Below are 20,474 nucleotides of genomic sequence, written 5' to 3'. Positions count from 1 at the left end.
ATAATATTGTGAGAGTCCAGTCCATAGTGGATCTAACATAATAATGTGAGAGTCCAGTCCATAGTGGATCTAACATAATAGTGAGAGTCCAGTCCATAGTGGATCTAACATAATAATGTGAGAGTCCAGTCCATAGTGGATCTAACATAATAGTGTGAGAGTCCAGTCCATAGTGGATCTAACATAATAGTGTGAGAGTCCAGTCCATAGTGGATCTAACATAATATTGTGAGAGTCCGGTCCATAGTGGATCTAACATAATAGAGTGAGAGTCCAGTCCATAGTGGATCTAACATAATAGAGTGAGAGTCCAGTCCATAGTGGATCTAACATAATAGTGTGAGAGTCCAGTCCATAGTGGATCTAACATAATATTGTGAGAGTCCAGTCCATAGTGGATCTAACATAATAGTAACATAAAATACTTTGTCTCAAAAATCGACAGTGTGCCTTACAACCCGGTGCGCTTAATGTACGGAATAATTCTGGTTGCGCTTACCAACCTTGGAGCAATTTTATTTGGTACATGGGTAGACTGCAAGATGACGCCAGTAAACGCTTATAGTCCGGTGCGCCTTATGTATTAACAAAGACCTGAATAGTACCGCTCATCGGCAGTGCGCCTTAAATTCCGGTGCGCCCTATGGTCCAGAAAATACAGTAATCATTTGACAGCCGTAGTTTTAATAGATGGTCGGTCCCTCTTTATTTGTGAATGTTGTGGCTTATAATGCCGGCTTTTTTTAGAAAGTGGTTTTTTTTCCTATAACATTGAATCAACTTGTGATTTTAAGAATTTGTTATCAATGGTTTTAGTGTTCCTTGTAACCTTATCTCCTAAAACAGGGGATTTGAACATTTAGGCCATCTCCCTGCACATGACTAAAAAGTTGCCATTAGATGCTAGTAATAGCTCACTGTGAAATGACTGCACTATTCTTATAAATTATAACTAAATTAAGCGTGCAGCTATCATTTATTTTAGTTATGGACTTGTCAATCAATTATATAATTCAAGTAGATGCAACACTTGATTGCCTCAGTGTGTATTTTGGAGAAACTAGCTAAGAAATAAAACATTTTCTAAGTAATAAATCTAATAAACGCACGTCAACATTAAAGTTGCACTTTTTGACATGCGTGCGTTGATAAATAATTGAATAAAAGAAAAAGTCTGCTAAAGAAGGTTAAATATATGTAAACAAGGAAGTGAGGGTGCTGGTGTGTTGCTAAATGTTTATACACTACATTACCCAGAAGGCTTAGCGCTGTAGACAAACAGGAAGTAGGCCTGAGCTATGAGTTGTGCCGTTTTGGTCTATAAATAGTTGATTTATTGTTGTTTCTGCTTTGTATACAAAGGAAACAAGTTTTAATTGGACGGTTGACATCGGTCAAAATGATGCTGATTAGCCGAAATGTGCGGGGATGTTTGGCCGTCACAAATTCCTTCAGGGACTAGTTTACAGTACAACTTTTTTTTGTTTTGTTTGTGAACTACTGCAGGTTTCTTAAACCACAAATATCATTTACAATGGAGCTTGCATCATTTTAAATGGGACTGGGCTTCCCTCATGTTTTGCAGCATTGTTCAGAATGGCATTGTTGAATGCGCTCTAAAAGTACTTTAACAAACACTAACATGTTATAGTTTTATTGCAGTTTATCATTGTGTTGAAAACCCTTCAGGATTTTGTGAAGTTCCAATTGCGACAATTCACGCAAATTGTGCGGCACAGAAAATGTTGATAATCCCCAACAACACAGGTGTCAAACTCAAGGCCAGGAGGGCCAGATCTGGCCCACGACATCATTTTACCTGGCCCGCAAACACCCGGAAATGTGTCAAAGTATTTCATATTTTCTCACTAAATGTAATTCATTGTTTTCATTTTGATAGAAAAAATATATGTTATGCTAGAAATTGCATACCTTTTTAAACTTTAATAGTATCCAATATTGCAACACATATTACAGTATATTATCATACTTTCCAAACATGTTTTTGTCTAAATAAAAATACTTAACTTTACAGCAATGTACCGTATTTTTCAGATTATAAATCGCAGTTTTTTTCATAGTTTGGATTTATACTCTGGAGCGATTTATGTGTGAAATTATTAACACATTTCCGTAAAATATCATATGGGGCAGTATAGCTCGGTTGGTAGAGCGGCTGTGCCAGCAACTTGAGGGTTGCAGGTTCGATCCCCGCTTCCGCCATCCTAGTCACTGCTGTTGTGTCCTTGGGCAAGACACTTTACCCACCAGCTCCCAGTGCCACCCACACTGGTTTAAATGTAACTTAGATATTGGGTTTCACTATGTAAAGCGCTTTGAGTCACTAGAGAAAAGCGCTATATGAATATAATTCACTTCACTTCACTTCAAATATTATTTATCTCATTCACGTAAGAGACTAGGCGTATATCAGTAATCGTCAGTTTATTATGCCTCATATAACGTACACTTATTCAGCCTGTTGTTCACTATTCTTTATTTATTTTAAATTGCCTTTCAAATTTCTATTCTTGGTGTTGGCTTTTATCAAATAAATATCCCCCAAAAAATGTGACTTATACTCTAGTGCGACTTATGTTTTTTTCCTTCTATATTATGCATTTTCGGCCGGGGCGACTTATAATCCGAAAAATACAGTACCCATGAAATTTATAAAAATGATAATACATTTTACCTTGTTCTTTACAGCAGTGGTCCCCAACCTTTTTGTAGCTGCGGACCGGTCAATGCTTGAAAATTTGTCCCACGGACCGGTGGGGGGGGGGGGTGTATTTATAAAAAAAAAAAAACTTTTTTTTTTTTCCATAAAGAAATACAATCATGTGTGTTTACGGACTGTATACCTGCAGACTGTATTGATCTATATTGATATATAATGTATATATTGTGTTTTTTATGTTGATTTAATTAAATTTTTTTTTTTTTTTTTTTTAATTTCTTGTGCGGCCCGGTACCAATCGGTCGTCCGCGGCCCGGTGGTTGGGGACCACTGCTTTACAGCATATTACTGTAAATTGAAAAAAAACTACTGTTTTTTTGCGTAAAAATTCTGTTGACTGAGCTGCCAGTTTTTGACTGTAAAATCTAGGGTTGTTGTTTTTAACGGTGTATTACTGTAAATGGAAAGACGGTTCATTTGTTTTTACGGTAGAAAAACTGGCAGCTAAGTTGCCAGCATTAAAAAAAACTACTTGTACTGTTTTTCCATGAACAATATAATGTTGTAAAAACCAATGTAAGTTTAACAAAGCTAATTTACTGTGAAATGTTGTAAAAAAAAATTAAAAACACTATTTTACAGTAAAATTTGGTAAATGTAAAGTTTTTACTGTAAAATGGACAGTCTACTTAAAACAATTTATATAATTAATAATGACATCCAGAGGCAAATTCATACATTATTCACTGTTACAAGCGGCCCTCTGATGGCAGACATAACTGCCATGTGGCCCTCAATGAAAACCACTTTGACATCCCTGCACTACAATTTCTCAGCACATTTTGTCCCATCATAATTTTTTTCCCCCCATTTGAATTTGTCCCTAAGCAGAGATCAACTGGTGTCCAAACTTTTTTCACAGAGGCCCACACACTGAAAAATCAAAACATGCGAGGGCCATTTTGATACTTTTTATTTTGAAAACCAAGACAATGTATAGATGTTGCAGTGTTTCCCATAAACTGCCAAGATACCTGTGGCGGTGGGGGTGTGGCTATGGGCGTGGTCACCATGACATCATCGAGTAATTTGCATAATTTACTACAATGATATGATTTTCTCTAAAAAGGCTCAAAAAATGTATACTTACTAATTAATAATAATAGTTTTGTTTTAAACATCCATCCATCCATCCATCCATCCATTTTACAATATAATTACACTTTATGTACATATTTGTATACAGATTTGAACAATAAGTTATTCACTGAAATATATTTATTAATTGTGGTTCTTACAAAAAATATATCTTATAAAATATAAAAGCTAAAATGTCTCTTAAAGCTCTGCCCCTTTAATTAGTGCATACTAAATAATTTAACTTTAGCCTACTACTACAACCATATTATTTACCAGCAACATAAAGTGAAACAGAGGCAGAGGTGTCCTGCCACAGTCAGTAACAAATAAACAGAAAACCATAGTGGTCAAATACAAATAAGGCAACAAGATAAGTATCCTACACTTCTCTTTTGTAAAGTAAATCTGAACAGCCTATATGGGCATCTACATCAACTATATAATTTGCCTGAGAAGCTGGACAGGACAAAAAAAAACTTTTTTTTTTTTTTTTTAATTTGTGGCGGGCGTAATTCTTTCGTGGCGGGCCGCCACAAATAAATGAATGTGTGGGAAACACTGTGTTGTTCAACCTTTACATGTAGACTTGGAAGGGTCTCGGTCATAAAAATGTTAAAAATAAGTCATCTATATTCTTTTTTTCTTTAAAGCTTAAATCTCTAGATCAACTTCAGGTCTGTCGGTATAAAGTTTTAGTATTGTATTTTTTTATGTAAATACATTTTTAATAAAGAAACCCCTGTTTTTAATGGCAAAACACAAAATATGCAATAGTTTTCCCCCCCAAAAAAATGTTTAGTGTAAGAGTTGATGTTCAATATTTGGAACCTTAAATCCAGTAGGTGAATAATTCATTAAAACATTGATTTTTTTTTCAATATTATTTTTTCAGCAATGACATTTAAAAAAAATTAAAATCCATTAAAATTATTGGGGCTCAAAAAGTTGCAAAATATTACATTGTTTTTTTACTTTCAATGCTTGAATATCTAGATCAGGGGTCACCAACGCGGTGCCCGCGGGCACCAGGTAGCCCGTAAGGACCAGATGAGTAGCCCGCCGGCCTGTTCTAAAAATAGCTCAAATAGCAGCACTTACCAGTGAGCTGCCTCTATTTTTTTTATTTACTAGCAAGCTGGTCTCGCTTTGCTCGACATTTTTAATTCTAAGAGAGACAAAACTCAAATAGAATTTGAAAATCCAAGAAAATATTTGAAAGACTTGGTTCATAATTTTTTTAACTTTGCTTCTTATAACTTTCAGAAAGACAATTTTAGAGAAAAAATACAACCTTAAAAATGATTTTAGGATTTTTAAACACATATACCTTTTTACCTTTTAAATTCCTTCCTCTTCTTTCCTGACAATTTAAATCAATGTTCAAGTAAATGTATTTTTTTATTGTAAAGAATAATAAATATATTTTAATTTAACTCTTCATTTTAGCTTCTGTTTTTTCGACGAAGAATATTTGTGAAATATTTCTTCAAACTTATTATGTTTAAAATTCAAAAAAATTATTCTGGCAAATCTAGAAAATCTGTAGAATCAAATTTAAATCTTATTTCAAAGTCTTTTGAATTTCTTTTAAAATTTTTGTTCTGGAAAATCTAGAAGAAATAATGATTTGTCTTTGTTAGAAATATAGCTTGGTCCAATTTGTTATATATTCTAACAAAGTGTAGATGGGATTTCAACCTATTTAATCAAAATTCAAAAATTATCTTAATCAGGAAAAATTACTAATGATGTTCCATAAATCCTTTTTTTAAGTTTTTCTCTTCTTTTTTTCGGTTGAATTTTGAATTTTAAAGAGTCGAAATTGAAGATAAACTATGTTTCAAAATTTAATTGTCATTTTGTTCGTGTTTTCTCCTCTTTTAAACCGTTCAATTAAGTGTAAATATCATTAATTATCAATAATAACATAGAGTTAAAGGTAAATTGAGCAAATTGGCTATTTCTGGCAATTTATTTAAGTGTGTATCAAACTGGTAGCCCTTCGCATTAATCAGTACCCAAGAAGTAGCTCTTGGTTTCAAAAAGGTTGGTGACCCCTGATCTAGATCAACTATAGTTCTATCAGTCGATGATACATTTTAATATATATTTTTTATGTTTTTCATGCCCATTTTATCATAGAAAACTTAGTTTTTTTAGGGAAACACAAAATACGCAATATTTTCCCTGAAAAATATTTTAAAGTGAAACAATTGGAGCTTTGAAAATAGGTCTATAATTCATAACATTAATTTTGATTTGTTATTTTTTGAGCAATGACAGCTTTAAAGTGGGAAAAAAACAAAAGCAGCCTGCATGGCAGATTTGTTAGTCAACATTGCAACTTTTTCTCAATACATTTCTACTGTTTGCTCTTCTATTCCTTTTTTTTTTTTTTTTTGTCCTGTCCAACGGCAGTAAAACGGCTGATCAAAGTCATCATCAAGGACACCTGCTGATGTGTATTTGGCATCTGCATAAGTTCTGAAAATGTGCACGCGTCTGCCATCGTAGTCAATAAGCTCCTTGTTTTTTCTCCAGCTTCTTGTGTTGTGAGGCATTCATCCTCCGCTGTTGCCATTTCTAATACAAAGTATCATGCAGTTCTAACTTATATCTGTCAGTAGGCTCGCTATAGAAGGGCTTAAGACTACCGGTACAACAAAGATGCCAGGGAGAAGACGCTGTCGTAGTGGAGGCATGTAAATAAAGCTTGAAGATGGTCTGTAAAACAATCTATGCAACATTTTGACCGCTGCTTGATGGATTGTCGGAACGTTACGGCGACAGTAGTCAGACGTACTGTGCTTCAACTTATGGATATTATTATGCCGTGTGTAAGTACCCCAAATTGGCACCTATTAGGAGACATTATCTGCTGTTTTGTTTTGCAATATTATGCAAAACCAACTTTTTTTTTTTACCTGTTGTTACCTGCTGATGTGTATTTAGGATCTGCATAAGTTCCGAAAAATTGCGCGCATCCGCCATTGTAGTCATTAAACTATTTCTTTTTCTCTATTGTTGAGGGGCATGTATCCTCTGTTGTTGCCATTTCTTATACAAAGTAGCATACAGTTCTGACTTATCTGTCAGTAGACTCGCTATAGAAGGGCTAAAGACTACCGGTACAACAAAGATGACCGGGAGAAGACGCTGTTCAAGTGGAGGCATGTAAATAAGGCTTGAAGATGGTCTGTAAAACATAATCTATGCAACATTTTGACCGCTGCTTGATGGATTGTCGGAACTTTACGGCGACAGTAGTCAGACGTACTGTGCTTCAACTTAAGAGTATTATTATGGTGTGTGTATAAGTACCCCAAATTGGCACCTATTGGGAGACATTATCTGGTGTTTTGTTTTGCAATATTATGCAAAACCAACTTTTTTCTTTTACCTTTTGGTACCTGCTGATGTGTATTTAGGATCTGCATAAGTTCCAAAAATTTGCGCGCATCCGGCATTGTAGTCATTAAGGTCCTTCTTTTTGTGGGGCATTTATCCTCCGCTGTTGTCATTTCTAATAGAAAGTGGCGTACAGTTCTGATTTATCTGTCAGTAGACTCGCTATAGAAGGGCTAAAGACTACCGGTACAACAAAGATGACGGGGAGAAGACGCTGTCAAAGTGGAGGCATGTAAAAAAGGCTTGAAGATGATCTGTAAAACCTAATCTATGCAACATTTTGACCAAAAAAACAGCATTACATGTTATGTAGACCAGTGGTCACCAACCTTTTTTGCACCACGGACCGGTTTAATAAAGGCATTAGTTTCATGGACAGGATTTCCACTTGTGCCAGATAAATGCAGCACAAATAAGTGCGTGAAAAATACAACTCACTATAACACTGAATTAGCGGGAGCCCTGTGGGCTTGTTTCTTTGCATTGAGATGCAGATGGAAATCAGCCTTTGGCTACAATTTGTGACATTTATATTTTCTATGTTCATTAATGTGCAAAAAGTTCTAACAAATGGCAACTTCCAAAGAGGAGTTTTATTGTACATCTATAAACAAGATTATTGGTGTGTCTAGTGCAGTGTTTTTCAACCACTAGTGTGCCGTGGGATACAGTCTGGTGTGCCGTGGGAGATTATCTAATTTCACCTATTTGGGTTAAAAATATTTTTTGCAAACCAGTAATTATAGTCTGCAAATGATGTGTTGTTGTTGAGTGTCGATGCTGTCTAGAGCTCGACAGAGTAACCGTGTAATACTCTTCCATATCAGTAGGTGGCAGCCGGTAGCTAATTGCTTTGTAGATGTCGGAAACAGCGGGAGGCATAGTGCAGGTATAAAGGTGTCAAATGCTTAAACCAAAAATAAACAAAAGGTGAGTGCCCCTAAGAAAAGGCATTGAAGCTTAGGGAAGGCTATGCGGAACGAAACTAAAACTGAGCTGGCTACAAAGTAAACAGAATGCTGGACGACAGCAAAGACTTACTGTGGAGCAAAGACAATGTACATCCGAACATGACATGACAATCAACAATATCCCCGCAAAGAAGGATAAAAACAACTGAAATATTCTTGATTGCTAAAACAAAGTAGATGCGGGAAATATCGCTCAAAGGAAGACATGAAACTGCTACAGGAAAATACCAAAAAAAGAGAAAAAGCCACCAAAATAGGAGCGCAAGACAAAAACTAAAACACTACACACAGGAAAACAGCAAAAAACTCAAAGTAAGTCAGGGTGTGATGTGACAGGTGGTGACAGTACACTTACTTTGAGACAAGAGCTATATTGATGCATGCTTGGTTATGGTTTAAAGTCATACCCAACAATTGCAACAACGACTCTTTACTGTCAACTGAGTTTCTTCGTTTAATGATTTCTGCTAGTGGTGTGCCTCTGCATTTTTTCAACGCAAAAGATGTCCCTTGGCTCCAAAAAGGTTGAAAAACTCTGGTCTAGTGGGACAGGCGAAAGTTAAGTCGAAGAAAATGCAGTCGTTTATAAATTATTGCTAACACTTTAGTATGGGGAACATATTCACCATTAATTAGATGCTTATCAACATGCAAATTAGTAACATATTAGCTCTTAGTTAGTCATTAAGTACTTATTAATGCCTTATTCCGCATGGCCTTATTGTACAACCAGTAACCCTAACCAAATAACTCTAAATTAAGTCTTTGTTACTTAGAACATGTTCCCCTAGTGTCCAAATAACTCTAAATTAAGTCTTTGTTACTTAGAATATGTTCCCCTAGTGTCCAAATAACTCTAAATTAAGTCTTTGTTACTTAGAACATGTTCCCCTAGTGTCCAAATAACTCTAGATTAAGTCTTTGTTACTTAGAATATGTTCCCCTAGTGTCCAAATAACTCTTAATTAAGTCTTTGTTACTTAGAATATGTTCCCCTAGTGTCCAAATAACTCTAGATTAAGTATTTGTTACTTAGAACATGTACAGCCCTTTGAGACACTTGTGATTTAGGGCTATATAAATAAACATTGATTGATTGATTGATTGATTCCCCTAGTGTCCAAATAACTCTTAATTAAGTCTTTGTTACTTAGAATATGTTCCCCTAGTGTCCAAATAACTCTAAATTAAGTCTTTGTTACTTAGAACATGTTCCCCTAGTGTCCAAATAACTCTAAATTAAGTCTTTGTTACTTAGAACATGTTCCCCTAGTGTCCAAATAACTCTTAATTAAGTCTTTGTTACTTAGAATATGTTCCCCTAGTGTCCGAATAACTCTAAATTAAGTCTTTGTTACTTAGAATATGTTCCCCTAGTGTCCAAATAACTCTAGATTAAGTCTTTGTTACTTAGAATATGTTCCCCTAGTGTCCAAATAACTCTTAATTAAGTCTTTGTTACTTAGAATATGTTCCCCTAGTGTCCAAATAACTCTAGATTAAGTCTTTGTTACTTAGAACATGTACAGCCCTTTGAGACACTTGTGATTTAGGGCTATATAAATAAACATTGATTGATTGATTGATTGATTGATTCCCCTAGTGTCCAAATAACTCTAAATTAAGTCTTTGTTACTTAGAATATGTTCCCCTAGTGCCCAAATAACTCTTAATTAAGTCTTTGTTACTTAGAATATGTTCCCCTAGTGTCCAAATAACTCTTAATTAAGTCTTTGTTACTTAGAATATGTTCCCCTAGTGTCCAAATAACTCTCAATTAAGTCTTTGTTAATGAGAATGTTCCCCTAGTGTCCAAATAACTCTTCATTAAGGCTTTGTTACTTAGAATATGTTCCCCTAGTGTCCAAATAACTCTAAATTAAGTCTGTTACTTAGAATATGTTCCCCTAGTGTCCAAATAACTCTTAATTAAGTCTTTGTTACTTAGAATATGTTCCCCTAGTGTCCAAATAACTCTTAATTAAGTCTTTGTTACTTAGAATATGGTCCCCTAGTGTCCAAATAACTCTTCATTAAGTCTTTGTTACTTAGAATATGTTCCCCTAGTGTCCAAATAACTCTTCATTAAGTCTTTGTTACTTAGAATATGTTCCCCTAGTGCCCAAATAACTCTTAATTAAGTCCTTGTTACTTAGAATATGTTCCCCTAGTGTCCAAATAACTCTTAATTAAGTCTTTGTTACTTAGAATATGTTCCCCTAGTGTCCAAATAACTCTTAATTAAGTCTTTGTTACTTAGAATATGTTCCCCTAGTGCCCAAATAACTCTTAAAGTCTTTGTTACTTAGAATATGTTCCCCTAGTGTCCAAATAACTCTTAATTAAGTCTTTATTACTTAGAATATGTTCCCCTAGTGTCCTAATAACTCTTAAGTCTTTGTTACTTAGAATATGGTCCCCTAGTGTCCAAATAACTCTAAATTAAGTCTTTGTTACTGAGAATGTTCCCCTAGTGTCCAAATAACTCTTCATTATCAATCAATGTTTATTTATATAGCCCTAAATCACAAGTGTCTCAAAGGGCTGCATAAGGCTTTGTTACTTAGAATATGTTCCCCTAGTGTCCAAATAACTCTTAATTAAGTCTTTGTTACTTAGAACATGTTCCCTTAGTGTCCAAATAACTCTAGATTTGATCTTTGTTACTTAGAACATGTTCCCCTAGTGTCCAAACAACTCTTAATTAAGTCTTTGTTACTTAGAATATGTTCCCCATACTAAAGTGTTACCAAATTATTTAATGTTTCTCTGCGGCCCGGTAGCAAATGCGTCACAGACCAGTACCGGTCCCCGGACCAGTGGTTGGGGACCACTGATGTAGACCACAAGGAAGTGTCTTATATGGAGAAAAACATCATAATGTGACACCTTTATAAACCCGTGCGCCCTCTGGTCCGAAAAATACGGTAGCTATGTTTTAAAGCAGCGCTTGCAGAGCGGCTAATGCTATGTTGTTTTTCTTACGCCTCAACCAACTTTTTACCGCCACATTTTGAAAGTCTTGCAGAGACACTTTTAAAACTTGAAGTCAGGTAAAGACTCACCATGACGCTTTTGTTTCATTTGGCTGTTTTTGTTCCTTCTCCTTGCAGCAACTGTTGAGCCTGGATCTGAGGGACGCGGACAATCAGCTGTCACCCATCGGCCGAGCAAAGGCGAGTCCGGGCTTCATCGGACAGCAACGTGGCTGCGACGCCTCGCTCTCCCTGGGGGCCCTCGCCCGTCTGGACGCGGGCCCCCCGGACGACGGCTGCCTGTCCTCCGGCATGTGGGGGCCGCAGCCGGAGGGCCGACAAGCTCCCGGCCAGTGGCGCAAGCACGACTTCCTGTCTCAGCGCTCGCTCAGCATGGTGGAGACCGGCACGGCGGCGGAGAGTCCGGGCTGGTCCGGCTCGGACGTGATGATGATGCTGATGATGAAGGGCGGCCAGGAAGGCGTGGGTCCCGCCCCCAGCGTGTCGTCGTCCAACTCCTCCGCGTCGTCCCGCTACAAGACGGAACTGTGCCGTTCTTTTACGGAGAGCGGCACGTGCAAGTACGGCGGCAAGTGCCAGTTTGCCCACGGCCCCGACGAGCTGCGGGATCTCAGCCGGCATCCCAAGTACAAGACGGAGCCGTGCCGCACCTTCCACACCATCGGCTTCTGCCCGTACGGGATCCGCTGCCACTTCGTCCACAACAACGAGGAGGAAATCGATCACATGTCGCGCTCCTCTTCCTGTTTCTCCTCCTCAAGCTTCGCCCTCCAGTCGCGGGCCAACAGAATCCCGCTCATGAGACAAAGCATCAGCTTCTCCGGGTTTCCTACTCCGCCTCAGCACTCCCTTCCTCCCCCTCCTCCCGCCGCCTTTTTCGCACGTGGTCAGTCCGCCTCTCCCCCTTGCGCCGACATCACCGACCTCCTCGCTCAGGTCTTTTCAGAGACAGAACCTACTACCCTCCAGGCCTCCGCCGCTCCGCAGTACCAACCCGCTTCCGCCGCGGATCCCCGCTCTCCCTTCCTGCCGTCCCCGGACTCCGGCTGTTCGCCGTCCGGTCCGTCTCCGCCTCCGAGCCCCGGCGCCCCGCCGTTGTTCTCGCGGTCCCTCGGCACGCGGTCCCTGTCCTACGCCTCGCTGTCGGATCAAGACCAGGACGGGGGGAGCTCGGCGAGCTCGCTTAGCGGACTGGAGTCCAGCAACGAGGGGAAACGCCTGGCCGTGTTCAGCCAGCTCTCCGTTCCCGAGGACGGTGCCGGGTCGGGACTTTAGGCGCAGGACCAGAAGTGTGCCAAGTACTACTCACTCGTTTGTATATAGAAGTGCTCCGGGTGCCACTCCTCCAAAGCCAAAGATGTTGAGCTTTGTAGCGACTAGACTTGTTCAAGTACGGTAGGTAGGCCTCGCGACAATGTTTTGTTGAGGTCTCCGGCCTTGAAAAACCGGAAGTTGTGTTTTTTAACACGTCTTAAAAAGTACCTGGGGTGTTACTGAGCAGGTTGCCAGGTTGTTCCTTCTTGTTAGAGGGTATTTCTTTTCCCTATATACCGATCAAGAGTAGCATGTCTGGGTTTTTGACAGACATCGGAAAGAAGAAAAAAAAGCTCAACATAAGCCACTTCAATTAAAGAATTGAATAGTGAAATGTGAAGGTATGTCCATGTCAGTCTGCATCCTTTTCAATTATTGATGGCAAACATTCCAAGATGTTCTCGTTCTCTCGTGTTTGGTATTAACTCTTTTTTTTTTGTTTTTTTTGTTGGGGTATTGTAACGATAGCGCTGCGGTTGTTGCCTGAGTCGAGCCACATCTAGCACACTGTAGCCTTTCCCGAGCTAATAAGCCTTTTAGAAATGTTATCAGGCTCTTTATTTGTCTTTAATGTATTGTTAGATCTTGTTCTGCTATTTAAAAGGACCTTTTTTCACCGACGTGTTTTGAGGCTTGTGTTAGTATTGTAGGTGATAGCCTTGGTAAATTAATTTCTTTAATTTATTTTAACATATTTATAGAGGACTTTTGAGTTGGTAATGCTTGTATCAAGTTTAATATATTTGCGTTTCTTTTGCCATTTTTTTTCTACTGGAAATAAAGGTTGTTGTTTTTATTAAAACTGTCTTAAGACCTTTTCTGACCCTAAATGTGCTTTCAATGCATTACATTAAAATTATTATTTTCAATAGCTACTTGAGACTAGGGATGAGTACCGCTCACATTTGAACCGATACGGTACTAATTCCTGATACTTTTGTATGTGCTAATACTAAAGGTGTAACGGTACGTGTATTTGTATTGAACCGTTTCGGTACGGGGGTTCGGTTCGGAGGTGTACCGAACGAGTTTCCACACGAACATATTAAGTAGCCGCTAAGCTAAAGTCTTAACAAGCTGCTCCACTTCTTCTGCCTCTGTCTCTGTCAGTACTCTACACAGCACCCAGCTTTGTCCCACCCACACAACCATCTGATTGGTTACACACAGAGCGGTAACAGCCAATCAGCAGTGCGTATTCAGAGCGCATGGAGTCAGTGCTTCTGCGGTGGGGTTAGCAGATGGGTGTTTAGTTAAGTTAAAGCTAAAGTACCAATGATTGTCACACACACACTAGCAGGTAATCATCAGGCTGCGGACTCTCCCCAAATGATAATAAAACACCTCCCAGTCAACTACTAGTAACATGACTATGAGCCCGTTGATCTTCTAGAAACAAACGGCAGCTCAGCTCGCTCGCAGTCCTGGCTTGAGGTGAAGGCTAATTAGCTTTTAGCGTAACGTTAGCTTATTTTGCGGTGTGTGTGTGTTACGGACAGCAAAGCTCTGTCTGTCATTCCACTTTACCTTTTTATGTGTTGATTGAGCTGTGTTGAAGCAGCAAAAAAGGACATTATGTTAAATGAAGAGTTTCTGTCTCTGATAGTTGATATAATAATGTAACTGCATCATGAAGCCTACATGAACTCCATGGTGTTCAGGGATGAATAGTCTCTCCTATTGCTATTGTACTATTTTTTTCAGCTATTGTTACATTAATCACTAGTAATGCAGGAGCCTAGTTTTGAATGGCAGGGTCCCTGCTATCACATGTTGATAAAAATATAACATTTACATTATAAAAATCAACCACAGGCTTCCCAAATGCTGTAATAAATTAAGCATGATGAGTTGACTTGAAACTGTTTAATGTTGCACTTTTTATATGTAGAAGAAAAGTTTTGTCATTTTATTTAATCTGAGCAACAACTTGAGGCAGTTTAATGTTGATTAACGTGGGCAGAATTATTATAGTGTTCCCAATGTTAAAAGGATAAAGCCATTGTTTACAAATTTGGTAAATAACCAAAACATTTATATTTTGTTGTTTTCTTACTGTACATAAAATGAACCGAACCGAAATTTTTGTGTACCGTTACACCCCTCGCTAATATGTGTTTGATAATACAATTTCATTTTTTTATTGTAACATTTAAAATGAGCTGATTATGATAACTGTGCTGTACTGTTAAATGTCTCCTCATTCCATTCGAGTCTCATTTGCAATGTAATTGCACTTCCAAGACATTAGATGGCAGTACTATAAGGGCCAGGAGTGTTGAAATTGAAACTCGTACATCATTTTTCAACAGCCCAAGCAAAAATGTTAGCGTTCCAATATTAGCATGTTAGCTTTTTTGCTAATTTAGCAGGTATACCACCTCAGCGTCAAATATTTTACTTGACCTCACTCATGTTTTAGCACTTGATGCATGCTAAAGTTGGCATGCTAGCACATTTTTCAGGTACACACCTCGAGTAATAATTTGGTATTATACTCATGTTTACTGTAAGCATGCTATTGTTAGCATAGTACTAAGTTTTTTTTAGTTTTATCTCATTTTGCTCATATTTTAAGTGATGTTATCTTGCTCGCATGCTAACTGTAAACATGTCAGTTTGGCTTTTTCTAGTCCTTTGAAATAAAAAGTCTCTATATTGTACTGTTTTTAAAGGTGAAAACAACCAAAATGGCCCTCACGTCCTTTTCATTTGTGAAGTCTGCGGCCCCCGGTGGAAAAGGTTTGAGCACCCCTGGTTTGGACTCGCTATGCAATGTTATCTAACCAGGAAGTCCCTTTTAGTTATGTTGCGCCCTACAAAGTGTTTGTACTGTGAGTATTGTGCTTATTACACACCAGCTGTTAGACTGTAACATACATCTTAGTTGTAGTTTGGAGGTGTTAAAAATGTAATGTAAAATTGTTCGTGCTAATTGTAGCCTGTCTATGGCAAATCCAATGTAAATTAGTATCAAGCTAGCGCATTATGGAAAAGTGAAGGCTTGCATTACTTTTGAGCGTTTTCTACCAAGCATACTCGCTTTGTTGGTGTGGAAAATTTCAACATAGAGGAAGTTTACGTGAGCCGGTGTTCAGTCTGTAACCCAATGTGACGCCGCGTGCAACAAAGGTATCGAACATTTTTACGTGTATCGATACCCGTTGGAACCAACGGAATTTGGTTGGTACATATAAAAGTACCGGATTTGGTACACATCCCTACTCCAGTTATTTCTTGTACTCTATAAAGTGTCGCCCATTGAAATCAATGTAAATTATTAAAACACAATTTTTACCATGTAACATACCTTTTTAAAATTATAAACAAACTTTACAAAAATGTATGAAAAACAATACAAAATGCACTAAACTGTGTTTTATTAAATAAATTCACATAATTAAAACAAAATGTTTACCACCGCTAACTGTAATAAGGAAAATTTACCATTATAATCTTCTCAGTGTCTGAGCAGGAAGAGGCTAGGAAGCGCCCTGTCAATCAATTTTACATGCAAATCTTCATAATCGTAACTTACGTTCATGCTCGCAACTTTAAGCATAACAAAAGCAAAGATACTCGTAATGTATTTACCTTGGGGAGTAGACTTCTACGGCTTTTTCTCAACGGCTTCTCCATATTTTCATGGATAAACGTTTTCCATTTAGACACGGGGCATGGCTCAAATAGTGGTGCGGTCGTCCAGAAACTTCCTGGTACAATTCCAGCTTACGTCCTCCTAGTTCCTGCTGTGGTGTTCTAGGTAAGACACTTGTGGAAATAAAAATAGAATGTAGTACAAACAAGTACAGTCATTTTATGAAGTAATATTAATGTACAGTATTTACCTTGGAGTGTGCACTTCTACGGTATATCCATCCAGCTGCTTCTCCATATTTTCATGGATAAACGTCTGCCACTTAGATACGAGGCATGGCTCAAAATGTGGCGCGGTCGTCCAGAAACTTCCTGGTACGATTCCAGCTTCCGTCATCCTAGTTCCTGCTGTTGTGTTCTAGGTAAGACACTTGTGGAAATAAAAAATAGAATGTAATACAAACAAGCACAGTATTTTTATGAAGTAATAATAATGTACAGTATTTACCTTGGAGTGTGTACTTCTACGATACATCCATCCAGCTGCTTCTCCATATTTTCATGGATAAACGTCTTCCACTTAGATACGAGGCATGGCTCAAATAGTGGCGCGGTCGTCCAGAAACTTCCTGGTACGATTTCAGCTTCAGTCATCCTAGTTCCTGCTGTTGTGTTCTAGGTAGGACACTTGTGGAAATAAAAAATACAATGTAATACAAACAAGTACAGTATTTTTATGAAGTAATAATAATGTACAGTATTTACCTTGGAGTGTGTACTTCTACGATATATCCATTCAGCTGCTTCTTCATATTTTCATGGATAAATGTCTGCCGGTTGGAGTGTGGACTTCTACGGTATATCCATCCAGCTGCTTCTCCATATTTTCATGGATAAATGTCCGCCGGTTGGAGTGTGGACTTCTACGGTATATCCATCCAGCTGCTTCTCCATATTTTCATGGATAAATGTATGCCGGTTAGGTATTATTTCGACCTCCTTTGTTGTCAACTCATTCTGCTTCAGTGTGGCGCAGACTAGCAGGGCTACGCTCCGACCGCTTCACCGAGTTAGCTAGCTACACGCTCTTGTCATGTTTTTGATGATTTCTTTCTTTAATTTAACGAATATCATCCGCTTTTCCGTCCTTCGCACTATCCTTCTTCCTTCTCAGACTTGGAAAAACAAAGGTATGTCCATCTCGAGCTGTAAACTAATGCTACATCAGATATTATGGTCGGATCTTACGGGATTTATTGTGACATAAAGTACTTCTGATTCTGATTGGCTACCGCAACTAGCAACTTAAAGCGTAACAATTAGCCGAGAGACAGCTCGTGATCCGAGGGAAACGATAATAAACTTAATTTTTGTCATGTACCACTGTATAGGAACCAGGCCTATATTAACCACAATAAACTTAATTTTTTCATGTACCACTGTATAAGAACCAGGCCTATATTAACCACAATAATAAACTTACTTTTTTCATGTACCACTGTATAGGAACCAGGCCTATATAAACCACAATAATAAACTTAATTTTTTTCACGCACCACTGTATAGGAACCAGGCCTATATTAACCACAATAAACTTAATTTTTTCATGCACTACTGTATAGGAACCAGGTCTATATTAACCACAATAATAAACTTATTTTTTTCATGTACCACTGTATAGGAACCAGGCCTATATTAACCACAATAATAAACTTAATTTGTTCATGTACCACTGTATAGGAACCAGGCCTATATAAACCACAATAATAAACTTAATTTGTTCATGCACCACTGTATAGGAACCAGGCCTATATTAACCACAATAATAAACTTAATTTGTTCATGTACCACTGTATAGGAACCAGGCCTATATTAACCACAATAATAAACTTAATTTGTTCATGTACCACTGTATAGGAACCAGGCCTATATTAACCACAATAATAAACTTAATTTGTTCATGTACCACTGTATAGGAACCAGGCCTATATTAACCACAATAATAAACTTAATTTTTTCATGTACCACTGTATAGGAACCAGGCCTATATTAACCACAATAATAAACTTAATTTGTTCATGTACCACTGTATAGGAACCAGGCCTATATAAACCACAATAATAAACTTAATTTGTTCATGTACCACTGTATAGGAACCAGGCCTATATTAACCACAATAATAAACTTAATTTGTTCATGTACCACTGTATAGGAACCAGGCCTATATAAACCACAATAATAAACTTAATTTGTTCATGTACCACTGTATAGGAACCAGGCCTATATAAACCACAATAATAATACCAAAGACCAATCAAACAGGGAATAACTAACTTCACATACATGTAGTACTTTGAAAGCAAAACACTCAACGTTGAATAAACCTAATTGTATATTAACAGTACTTATTATTTTATTAGATCCTCTCCCAGATGAATTGTCCTGTGATCTATAAGGAGTCTTTTGGGGACGTCTGCGTGTTTTGCAAAAGGAGCACTTCAGGCCTGCTGGAGCCTGTGCTGCTGTGCAGATCTCATGTGGAGATAAGAAGCCTTTTGTTTGGGAGTTTAATCTTACCAAGCATGGTCTCCCACCCATTTCCTTTCTCCCTTTAACTCGCCACCGAGCGCCCCGCCACCCCCTCTTCTCTTTCTTCCCCTCAGTGATGTCCCACCCCCGTCACGTTGTATACTCTTCACTGCTTTTGCAGGGCTTCTGGGAGCCATTGGCTTCATTAGCACAACACTGCCTAATTATTATGACCTATTATTGGACTTTATTCCTCCCCCGAGCGAGAGTTCCTTTACACCGGGCTCTATTTCTGGTTTTATTGGACAAAAGCGATCAATCCAGGCACATGCACAAATGTAGTCTGTACCAGGGGAACATGTTGCCACTTATTTTTGTAACAGTGCGTAGTGGGCAGGGTTATTTTTGTCATCCAGTAATCTATCCATTAGTTTGTTCCAGTAGTCTAGTAATCACTTTTTTGCCTCAATGCATATTTTATGGAAACAATTTTAAATCAAAACATGTTTTCGATTTGCCATAAACTATATTACCTTTTTATTTACCTCCAATTAATCTTATGTTAGCTTCTATTTACCTTCTATTTAAATTTTTAGCTTCCATTTACCTTCTAATTATCTTCTTCCAGCTTCAATTTACCTCATATTTAACTTGTTTTTACTTTATTTTACTTTCTTGTACATATTTACATTTTACCTTATATTTAACTTTTATTTATCTTTCAGCATATACTTAACTTTTTTCACATTCTTTTACCTTATATTTAATTTACCTTTTACTTTTATTTACCTTATTTTGTCTTCTATTTACCTTGGATTTATTTACCCTTTATCTTATTTTACCATCTTTCACTTTCTACTTAACTTGTTTTTACTTTATTTTACCTTCTTGTACTTATTTATATGTTACCTTATATTTAACTTTTATTTATCTTTTTTAAGCATATATTTAACTATTTTCACATTCTTTTACCTTACTTTGTCTTCTATTTACCTTGGATTTATTTACCCTTTATCTTATTTTACCATCTTTCACTTTCTATTTAACTTGTTTTTACTTTATTTTACCTTCTTGTACTTATTTATATGTTACCTTATATTTAACTTTTATTTATCTATTTTAAGCATAAATTTTACTTTTTTCACATTCTTTTACCTTATATTTAATTTACCTTTTACTTTTATTTACCTTATTTTGTCTTCTATTTACCTTGTATTTATTTACCCTTTATCTTATTTTACCATTTCACTTTCTATTTAACTTGTTTTTACTTTATTTTACCTTCTTGTACCTATTTACATTTGACCATATATTTAACTTTTATTTATCTTTTTTAAGCATATAGTTAACTTTTTTTCACATTCTTTTACCTTATATTTAATTTACCTTTTACTTTTATTGACCTTATTTTGTCTTCTATTTACCTTGGATTTATTTACCCTTTATCTTATTTTACCATCTTTCACTTTCTATTTAACTTGTTTCTTTCCTTTACCTTCTAATTACATTCTCTTAAATGTATTAACCTTCTACCTTTTATTTACCTTATTTTGCTTTGTTTACCATCTATTTAAATTGTTTATCTTCTATTTACCCTTGGTCTTCTTTTAGCTTTTACCTTATATTTAATTTACCGTATTTTGCTTTCAATTTATTAATTCATTCTTTACCTTCTACAAAACCAGTGAAGTTGGCACGTTGTGTAAATGGTAAATAAAAACCGAATACAATGATTTGCTAATCCTTTTCAACCTGTACTCAATTGAATAGACTGCAAAGACAAGATATTTAACGTTCCAACTGGAAAACTTAATTTTTCAGCAAATATTAGCTCACTTG

General features: G+C 37.1%; 1 protein-coding gene across 1 annotated transcript in view; it reads left to right on the top strand.

The window, feature by feature from the left end:
• The window catches only part of LOC133663922 (mRNA decay activator protein ZFP36-like), a 14,987-nt gene extending 1,652 nt beyond the window's left edge, over positions 1-13,335 (top strand). The window contains exon 2 of the mRNA XM_062068657.1: positions 11,313-13,335. Within this exon, the coding sequence (XP_061924641.1) occupies positions 11,313-12,470 (1,158 nt within the window). The 3' untranslated portion in view covers positions 12,471-13,335. The remainder of the gene's footprint in view (positions 1-11,312) is intronic.
• Positions 13,336-20,474: the final 7,139 nt, after the last annotated feature.

The sequence above is a fragment of the Entelurus aequoreus genome, linkage group LG13 (genome assembly GCF_033978785.1).
Source record: "Entelurus aequoreus isolate RoL-2023_Sb linkage group LG13, RoL_Eaeq_v1.1, whole genome shotgun sequence".
Taxonomy (NCBI): Eukaryota; Metazoa; Chordata; class Actinopteri; order Syngnathiformes; family Syngnathidae; genus Entelurus; species Entelurus aequoreus.
This window is presented reverse-complemented; position numbering and strand designations above follow the sequence as displayed.